This window comes from Sminthopsis crassicaudata, chromosome X (assembly GCF_048593235.1).
Source record: "Sminthopsis crassicaudata isolate SCR6 chromosome X, ASM4859323v1, whole genome shotgun sequence".
NCBI classification, from domain to species: Eukaryota; Metazoa; Chordata; class Mammalia; order Dasyuromorphia; family Dasyuridae; genus Sminthopsis; species Sminthopsis crassicaudata.
The window spans coordinates 51,634,376-51,644,796 of record NC_133623.1 but is presented as its reverse complement, the minus strand read 5'-3'; the positions used below and the strand labels follow the sequence as shown (position 1 = coordinate 51,644,796).

Sequence of the window (10,421 nt, the reverse complement as noted above, 5' to 3'; positions counted from 1 at the left end):
AGGTCTGGGGTCAAGAAAGCATCTGAGCCCCATTTGTGCCCCTCATACAGCCATGCTAGCACTAAATGGCTGTGTGATCCTGAATGCTTGCACAGGACAAACTTCTTAGTGCCCCAGGCACAATGCACATTGAAAAAACCCAGCTGTTAATAGGTTTTTGCCTTTGGTGGGATTTCCCATACCTGGCATAAATTGAATTTAAAAAATGGGAATGGGGGGCGTGGGGAAGAGTCCCATGTGCAAAACTCCCCCCATTGATCTGAGTATCTGCCCAAGCTGGTGACCTCCTGGAAGGCAGGGCTTGTACTTGGATCTTTATGACAGGCCTCTTGTCTCAGTTCCAGTTCACTACTATGCATATGCAGGTCATGGTTTAATAATTCCTTAAATTATAAATGAAATATAAATATACTATATACATATATAAATATAATATATAAACATGAACATGATAATATATAAATATAAAAATAATAATATATTATAGCATAGTATATAAATTTATTATATATAATTATAAATTATATACAATTAATTATATTATATTATATATACTATAGATATAAATATGATATAATATAATTAAAACTACATTAAAAATTATGATTTTTCAGATTGGCCTCCTCTCCCCCTACATTCAAACAGTGCAATTATTAATGCATAACTATTTAAAATTATGTTTTCCCAGACTGAGCTTCTCCCTTCAAATTAAAACAGCACAATTTTTAATAACAGACAATTAATATAATATAACTAATTATTAAAATAATTTTCCATGTTGGGCTCCTCTCCCCCTCCCACATTGAAAAAGCACAATTTCTTTTTTTTTGCTTTTCAGGGAAGTACTCTCTGGTTGTTTTGGACAGGGAGAAAAGAGATCAGGCAGGAGGAAAATTTCAGTGATGGGATAGGATACAATAAGGATGTGAGTAGGTTCAGTGGGGGCAGGCAAGTAAGAAAAGGGAGGCAGTCAATGACTCTAGCTTTTTCCAGATAGGATCACCAAGCTTTTTGTGATTAGAAAAGCGGGGACGACCAGAGTTTTATATAAGGCTTTAAAGCAAACTCAAACCAAGGGGAAATGAGTGGGGGGGATGAAGTATACACACAGGTAACTATAATATAATAAGGAAATTGTAAAAAACCAGAACCAAACTATGTACGAACCAGGGCATGGGGAGCTCACTTCTTCCACAGCTGGAGACTGGAGAACAAGTGAAAGATTCTACAAAACCTGCAGTGTGTGAGTGTGCCATAGGCGCACTGGCTCTTTGCCGCCCTCACTTTTAGGCTCCCTGGCTTTTTGGTGCCCTCATGGGTGTGTGTGTCACAGTTTTTTCCAAAGCCCCATGGGTAAAAAGATTAGCATCAAAGAACAGCCCGCCAAAATGGAAAGGGACAGATTTCAGGGTCCTAGATGCTAAAAATGAAAGCCACCTCCCAGATCTTGCGGAATTCAAGAGCCAGGATCACACCAGATTGTAAAATAATCGTCTCAGGCAAATTTTCAACCCAGGTCTTCAAACTTCCAGAGCCAACACTCGTCTTTAATTATTCTGAAAGCTTTTAATTTCAAAACATAGACACAATTTTCAACATTCCCCCTTGCAGAAGCTTGTCTTTCCTATTTTTCTCCCTCCCTGTCCCTTACCCCCTGCCCTAGACTGCAAGTAATCCAATATAGGTTAAACACATGCAGTTCTTCTATATGTATTTGTCACCTGCACAAGAAAAATCAGATCAAAAACGAGCAAAAAAACACAAAGCAAGCAAATAACGACCAAAAATGTGAAAGTCCTATGATGTGATCCACACAGTCCCCAAAGTCTGCTTTCTGGGGGCACATCAGGGCCAACATTCTCATCTTTAAGTTTCCTGGGTTCATTTTCATCCAAGCCTCTTGTTACTATTTTCTTTTCTTGGGGCCTGGGGGGAAAACTTAGAAGCTATGAATAATTTCATTTGTGTATCTGGTGAAGGAACCTCATCTATCAATGCACATGGGCCCTTTTGAAATAGTGAGATCAGGTGCAAGGGGAGCGATCAAGTGTCACTCATAGTCAAGTGGTCAAGTGACACCCAGATCACCCAGCCCAGTAGTGAAGTAGCTGAACTATGCCAGGAAAATTAGGCTTTGCAAGCTCTTTCTCCTTGTGTATGGCTAACTGGAAGGGGCCCAGGCTGGAGAGGATGATCTAGGCATCTATCTTATGGTTAAAATTAATAATGAGAATACAGGCAAAATGACCATTTTTCTTTCCACCTTCCCCCCCCCCACAAATCTAGCCATGTATTTTCCCTTAGCCAAGAAATGGCAATTATTTTTTTTAACCTTTCAAAGTTTTCCTGAGTTCACATTTTGTTCTCCTCCTAATTATCTGGAATAAGAAGTTCCCCTCACTGCTTCTTACCTTCTGAGAAAATAAATGATCACCCAGAAAGGAATTTATTAGATACTCTGCTTTTAACCTAATTGAAACTTCCACACAAAACCCTGTTGAACTCAGGGAGTTGATCCTCATAATTATTATATGCATTTTTTAATGCAAAAATGAAAGCAATGGCATATGGATGAAGAGAGCCAGTTCTGGGGTCAAGAAAGGATCTGAGCCCCATTTGTGCCCCTCATACAGCCATGCTAGCACTAAATGGCTGTGTGATCCTGAATGCTTGCACAGGACAAACTTCTTAGTGTCCCAGGCACAATGCACATTGAAAAAAACCCAGCTGGTAATAGGTTTTTGCACTTGCTGGAGTTTCCCATACCTGGTATAAATTGAATTAAAAAATGGGAATGGGGGGCGTGCGGAAGAGTCCTATGTGTAAAACTCCCCCCATTGATCTGAGTATCTGCCCAAGCTGGTGACCTCCTGGAAGGCAGGGCTGGTGCTTGGCTCTTTATGACAGGCCTCTTGTCTCAGTTCCAGTTCACTACTATGCATATGCAGGTCATGGTTTAATAATTACTTAAATTATTAATATATTATAATATATATATAAATATAATATACAATACATAAATATATGATTTTATAAAAATATAATATTTATATATGATATATAATTATATATAATATGTATTATATTACATATATAATATATATTAAAATAACATATTTATAAATATAAATATCACATAATATAAATAATAAAAAATCATTAAAAATAATGATTTTTCAGATTGCCCTCCTCTGCCGCCATATTAAAACAATGCAATTATTAATGAATAATTATTTAAAATGATGTTTTCCCAGACTGGGTTTCTCCCTTCACATTACAACAGCACAATTATTAATAACAGATAATTAATATAATATAAATAATTATTAAAATGATTTTCCATATTGGGCCCCTCTCCCCCTCCCACATTAAAAAAGCACAATTTCTTTTTTTCTTTTCTTTTTCTTTTTTTTTTTTTTCAGGGAAGTACTCTCTGGTTGTTTTGGACAGGGAGAAAAGAGATCAGGCAGGAGGAAAATTTCAGTGATGGGATAGGATACAATAAGGATGTGAGTAGGTTCAGTGGGGGCAGGCAAGTAAGAAAAGGGAGGCAGTCAATGACTCTAGCTTTTTCCAGATGGGATCACCAAGCTTTTTGTGATTAGAAAAGCGGGGACAACCAGAGTTTTATATAAGGCTTTAAAGCAACTTCAAACAGAGGGGAAATGAGTCGGGGGATGAAGTATACACACAGGTAATTATAATATAATAAGGAAATTGTAAAAATCCAGAACCAAACTAGGTATGAACCAGGGCATGGGGAGCTCACTTCTTCCACTGCTGGAGACTGGAGAACAAGTGGAAGATTCTAGAAAACCTGCAGTGTGTGTGCCATAGGCGCACTGGCTCTTTGCCACCCTCACTTTTTGGCTCCCTCACTTTTTGGCGCCCTCATGGGTGTGTGTGTCACAGTTTTTTCCAAAGCCCCATGGGTAAACACATTAGCATCACAGAACAGCCCGCCAAAATGGAAAGGGACAGATTTCAGGGTCCTAGATGCTAAAAATGAAAGCCACCTCCCAGCTCTTGTGGAATTCAAGAGCCAGGATCGCACCAGATTGTATAATAATTGTCTCAGGCAAATTTTCAACCCAGTTTTTCAAATTTCCAGAGCCAACATTCCCTTTTATTATTCTGAAAGCTTTTAATTTTCAAAACATAGACACGATTTTCAACATTCCCCCTTGCAGAACCTTGTCTTTCGTATTTTTCTCCCTCCCTGCCCCCTCCCCCCTCCCCTAGCCTGCAAGTAATCCCAGATAGGTTAAACATGTGCAGTATTTGTCATCTGCACAAGAAAGATCAGATCAAAAACGAGAAACAAAACACAAAGCAAGCAAATAACGACCAAAAAGGTGAAAGTCTTGTGCTGTGATCCCCTCAGTCCCCACGGTCTGCTTTCTGGGGGCACATCGGGGCCAACATTCTCATCTTTAGATTTCCTGGGTGCATTTTCATCCAAGCCTCTTGTTACTATTTTCTTTTTTTTTAATTTTTTTGGGGGGAGAACTTAGAAGGTATGAATAATTTTATTTGTGTATCTGGTGAAGGAACCTCATCTACCAGTGCACATGGGCCCTTTCTAAACAGCGCGATCAGGTGCATGGGGGAGCGATCAAGTGTCACTCATAGGGAATGGTCAAGCGTCTCCCAGATCACCCAGCCCAGTAGTGAAGTAGCTGAGCTACGCCAGGAAAACGAGGCTTTGCAAGCTCTTTCTCCTTGTGTGTGCATGGCTAACTGGAAGGGCCCCAGGTTGGAGAGGATGATCTAGGGCGACCATTGTCGTTCCATTCAAAGCCTGTGATCTCAGCAGATGGCCGGCTGGCTGGCTTCCCAGCGCGAGTCGGCTGCTGGCGGGGAGGCTCAGGCTCTGCAATGACGGCGTCTGGCCACGTGGGGGCGCCGTTGGCGGAGGGCGGAGCACGCTCGCGGCGGCGCTCGCTCCCGCCTACTCTGACTCGCTTTCGTTCTCGCCTCAGTCGGCTCGGGGCGCTCTCTCGCAGCAGACGGAGCGCGCGGGAGCTCTCTGGGCAGCGGTTAATTTGGGCGTCCGGCAAGCCGGCGGAGGAGGCGGAGAGAGGACTGACGGTTGGGCCGTCGGGTTTACACCGCGAGCTCGGTGTTCGCCACCCCCGGCGCCCGCCCGTTCTCTCGCCGGGATGGATCGGCCCCCGACCAGAACGCAGTACTTCACAGTATCCACCTCAGGGAAGGGCGAGGAGGGGCGGGGGCCGACGGAAGGGGGAGGCGGAGGACGGGAGAGGGAAGGGAGAGAAAAGGGCTTAGGTCGCGATCGCCGATGCTAGCGGGCGGGGGAGGGGGGCGATGTCGCGGGGGCGGCCGTGTCCGAAACGCGGCCCGGGCGCGGCTGGGGAAGGAGCGGAGCCTCCTGCTTCTCTTTGAGCTTAGATCCCTTGACTGCCCCCTCTTCATACAATCGAGGGCTGGGAGTTGAAGGGGCCCGAACGAGAGGCCTGCCGCTTGACCCTAGTCCGAAGGGGCGGACAGTTTGAGTAAGTAGCCTCCGGTTCGGGCTGGGGGGAGGGGAATGCTCTGGGCCCCGGGTACCCCCCTCAGGCAGGCAGGGACTTCTCCGGTGCCAGCCAGCCAGCCAGCCAGTCGTGGCCACCACCGGGCGCGGCGCCCGGGCCCAGGGTGAAGAGCAGTGCCTTCCGAGGGCTAGGCGGGGCGGGGCGGGGGAGGGGACAGGGGTGGGGGGGAAGGGTTGAGGGGCTGGAGAATTGGGAGGTGGGGAACGATAGAGGAGGCTAGGGCTCGACGAGGGAAATGGGGGGAATTATGAGGGGAGGAGTGGGGGGATCGAGAAGCGGGAGAGGGGAACCGTTTACAAGCCCCTAGGAGTGGCGTCCCCCAGTAGAAGGACGGGCTGCCTCCTTGAGTCCGTGGGATTTGTGGAGCTGGGACTTGGGAAAAGCTCGACGCTTTAGAGCAGAGGGGGAAACGACCGCAACCCAGTGTTTTTATAGGAGGAAACTGAGGCCTAGAGATATGAAATGACTTCTTCAGGGGTCACTAAAGTGTGTCCGAATCCAAAATTTCCTGACTTTTAAGTCCAGACCTTTGTCCATGTTACATCTTGTTGCCAACCTCATTCTACTGAGAGAATAAGGCAATAAGTAAGAGTAATAATAATTGGAGTAATGTTTCATGTGGTTTTCACAATAATCTTGAGTGAAAAGGGCTGGAAACTGAGGCAAAGCGAGGTGATTTTTTTTTTAATGTGGCACGTGGCAGCTAGGAAGTACACGTGCCACGCTTAGGTGCGCTTTGAACTTGGGCCGTTAGCTTGGCGTTGGGCGCCATATTTAGCTTCCTAAAACTGGTAGGGGCCATGTGGCCTCTGGATCACGCCCTTAAACTTTTTCCAGTGCCCGACCCCTTTTCCCAAGAAAATTTTATGCAGTCCTTATAAAATAGGCATAAAAAGTAAAGCTTTTACTGAGAATCATAAGTTTCATGACCCCCACATGCAGTTAACGGGATCCCCTGTGGAGTCACGACCCACAGTTTAAGAAAAGGGAGTCTCTAGGGTAGTCCACCCACCCCGTTATTTTCCAGAGTAGGTATCCAAATGATGAACTTACCAAAAGTCCCACAAATAGAAAAATTGGGGATGAAAGAAACCTAAAGAGGATCTGGTTCTTTATTGTTACAGAACAAAAAACTGAGATTTTTGCAAAAGCCAATGTTTCTGTCCTGCTGGTGACTTCCTTGGCTTGGCCTTGTCACTTCATCCTGGTTATAATAATAAATTAGTTTTCTCTATCTCCCCCCTCTCATTTCTCTTTTATATGGACTTCTGGTTTAATAAAGGACTCTGCATGAGTTAATTCCCTGTACCATGGGAAATCAAGCCTGGGAGGTAGATAATGCAAATATTCCCATTTTACAGGTTAGGGAACTTAGCCTTAGGAAGGGCATAATCATATGACCTTATTCTTTAAAGTTCTTTCCCTCACACTCTTGTGAGGTAAATGGTACAAATAGCCCTATTTTACAGGTGAGGGAACTGAGAAAGGGCATTTTCTATCCCGTTATAAATTGTAAAATTCCCATTTTACAAGTGAGGAAAGGCATTTTCCTATTCCTTTATTATTTAAAGTGCTTCTCTCACACTCTTGTGAAGAAGATAATACAAACAGCCCTATTTTACAGGTGAGGGAATTGGGAAAGGGCACTTTCTATCCCATTATAAATTGTAAAATTCCCATTTACAAGTAAGGAAAAGCATTTTCAAATTGCCTTATTATTTAAAGTTTTTCTCGTACTTTTGTGAAGTAGATGATACAAATAGCCCTATTTTACTGGTGAGGGAATTGGGAAAAGGTATTTTCTATTCCATTATAAATTGTAAAATTCCTGTTTTATAAGTGAGGAAAGGTATTCCTTTTCATATTCCCTTAAAGTACTTCCCTTACACCCTTGTGAAGTAGATAGTACAAATATACTCATTTTACTGGTGAGGAAACTGGGAAAAGGGCATTTTCATATCCCATTATAAATTGTAAAATTCCCATTTTACAAGTGAGGAAAAGCATTTTCCTATTCCCTTATTATTTAAAGTGCTTCTCTCATACTCTTGTGAAATAGATAATACAAATATCCCCATTTTACATGAAAGAACTGGGAAAGGGCATTTTCTATTCCATTATAAATTGTAAAATTCCCATTTTACAAGTAAGGAAAAGCATTTTCATATTGCCTTATTATCTAAAGTGCTTCTCACACTCTTGTGAAGTAGATAATACAAGTATTCCCATTTTACAGGTGAGGGAATAGAATATTAGGAAGGACATTTTCCTATTCCTTTAAGATTTAAAGTGCTTCTCTCATAATCTTGTGATGCAGATAATACAAATGTCTCCATTTTACAGGTGAGGGAACTCGGAAAGGGTACTTTTTATCCCATTATACATTGTAAAATTCCCATTTTTACAAGTGAGGAAAAGCATTTTCAAATTGCCTTATTATTTAAACTGTTTCTCACACTTTTGTGAAATAAATAATACAAATATTCCCATTTTACAAGTGAGGAAAGGCATTTTCCTATTCCTTTATTATTTAAAATGCTTCTCTCATACTCTTGTGAAATAGATAATACAAATATCCCCATTTTACAGGTGAGGGAACTGGGAAAGGGCATTTTCATATCCCATTATAAATTGTAAAATTCCAGTTTTACAAGTAAGGAAGAGCATTTTCATATTCCCTTATAAGTGCTTCCTTCAGTCCCTTTCCAGGGAGGGAACTGAACCTTAGGAAGGGCATTTTCCTATTTCTTTAAGATTTAAAGTGCTTCCCTCACACCCTTTTGAGGTAAATAGTAAAAATGTACCCATTTTACAAGTGAGGGAACTAAGTGAGGAAAACAAGTGAGGGAAGGGCCAACTTTCATAATGACATCTGATATTCCTATAGTGCTTGGAGGTTTATTGATTTTAATGGCTCCTAAGGAAATTGAAGTTCAAAAAGAAGTATCTCTTTTATTATAATATCTGACTCTTCGTTGCCCTTTATAAGTTGTTTAACAGGTGTATGACCCTAGGCAAGCCATTTAACCCCGGTTGCTCTTGCCAGAAACAAAAAGTCCTTTAAAACAGTCTTTAAAAAATCATATTTTGTATCATTAGTTTGCAGGCAAGAATAACTAAGGGTCAGAGCTAAAAAGTGACTTAAGTGGTAGAGGTCCAGTCTCCTGCTGCAGATTTAATATTGAATTTATTTTAATCTCTTTGGCTCTTAGTTTCCATATCAAGACAATGAGAATAATAACACCTCTCTACCTTGCTTTGGCCTTTTTGGTATGCAATGTGGATAAAATGAGATAATAATAGATGTGTAAATGTTTTTACAAAAAGCTTAGGTAAAAGCGTCTTAGAAATGTATTGTTACTTTTAATAGATTGGGCTTTGCCTTCTTTAGTTTTGTGCAACTTAGACCCTGATTGAACATCATCAATGAAAAAACTAGAAACTTTCCTTGAAATGGAGATTTCTGATACCAGAGTGGCTTTAGACATTAGCACTTTAATAATTTGGCCCAGGGTCACACAGCCCAGTATCAGAGCTGGGACTCAAGCCCAATTTCCTGCCTCTGAATTCAGTACTTTCTCACCCCCCCCCAACTAAGCAATGACTAATAAATTAACTCTCCCACTAAGTGATTTGGGGGCAAAATATTCTTAATAGCTTTACACAGCACCCAGTGGGAGTTTTGAGAAATTTCTGATGACTGATGAAAAGAATGATCTGGTGAGCTGCCCATGTGGCTGCCAGCTTTCATCCCATCACCACCTTATCTGTACTTAAAATAGCCCTCATAGTGACCACAGTCATCAGCATTACCTGTGCCAAGGGAAGGCCCTCGCTGTTGCCCTAGTCAGAACCATGAATTTTTCATGGTGACTAGTAAATAATCACATTCACTCTGAGCCGGCTGAGTCTTTGGCAGCTGGCTTCTGCTCATATCATCTCTGCCTACTTCTCTAATCCGTTTCTTTTTTAATCAAGCGACTTTCCAGTCCTCCTAGAGCACACTGCTATCTGTGCCATCCTGTAGGTCTGCATCAGATGCCTCCCATTTCTTACCTTGCCAGGTCATCCAGGCGACCTCATTCTGGACTGTAACTGGTCCTCTAGCTTGGCAAGGGCTTGACCCCCTGCTGTGACCCTAGTCGTTTATGTTCTAGGGTCTGATCAATCAATTTAATTTTAATGGTTATGGGATACCTTGAAGGATCTACAACAAACTTGGTACTCCCTGTATAATTCTCCCCCATATTTTTAGCAGATACTCCCGAAGGATGGCATATTAAATAGTTGTTATGTCATCCTAGTGTAAGGTCAGACCACCTAGTCGCTTATAAATCCTACAGAAATCTCATAGTAGAACTATCAAATAGAACATCAGTTTATTAATTTAAAAATAATTTTCATGTTAACAGTAAGTAAACTTCTGATTCAGGCTGGACGTCCTTATAGGGTGTGGTATCTCTGGGGTTAACATGGTTCAGACTTGCTCATCTTAACTGTCTTCAGCTTGCCTGAGAGCACACTGAGGGGCCCCGAGTGAGACCTAGCTTAATTAGCCTTGCCAAAGTAGCCAGAGATCTATTTGTACCAGAACAATATTTCATTATTATTATCATCATCATCAATAAAACCAGGATGGTTAACCCAGCCTTTTCCCATGCCCTGTCAAATAATATTCTGCACCTTGATCAACATGGAAAAGGTTCTTTGGCTGGCTGTGGCTCTCCTTAGAGCACTGAATGTCACTTTATAATTATTATAATTATAATAATATAATTAGATGATAACTAGGAAATTCTTTATAGTGCACACATTATTGCATTTGAATATTTTGAACAACCCTCAGATAAGGACAGGAATTATTGC

The 10,421-nt window shown here is 41.9% G+C and overlaps 1 protein-coding gene across 2 annotated transcripts in view; it reads left to right on the top strand.

Annotated features, from left to right (window-relative positions):
- The first annotated feature begins 4,981 nt into the window (after positions 1-4,981).
- OCRL (OCRL inositol polyphosphate-5-phosphatase) overlaps positions 4,982-10,421 on the top strand; it is a 56,020-nt gene continuing 50,580 nt past the window's right edge. Inside the window, exons 1-2 of one of the 2 annotated variants that reach the window (XM_074278277.1) lie at positions 4,982-5,198; positions 5,437-5,516. In XM_074278277.1, coding sequence (XP_074134378.1) covers positions 5,163-5,198; positions 5,437-5,516 — 116 coding nt within the window. In that variant the 5' untranslated portion in view covers positions 4,982-5,162. The remainder of the gene's footprint in view (positions 5,199-5,436; positions 5,517-10,421) is intronic. The other variant, XM_074278276.1, reaches the window with a different exon arrangement.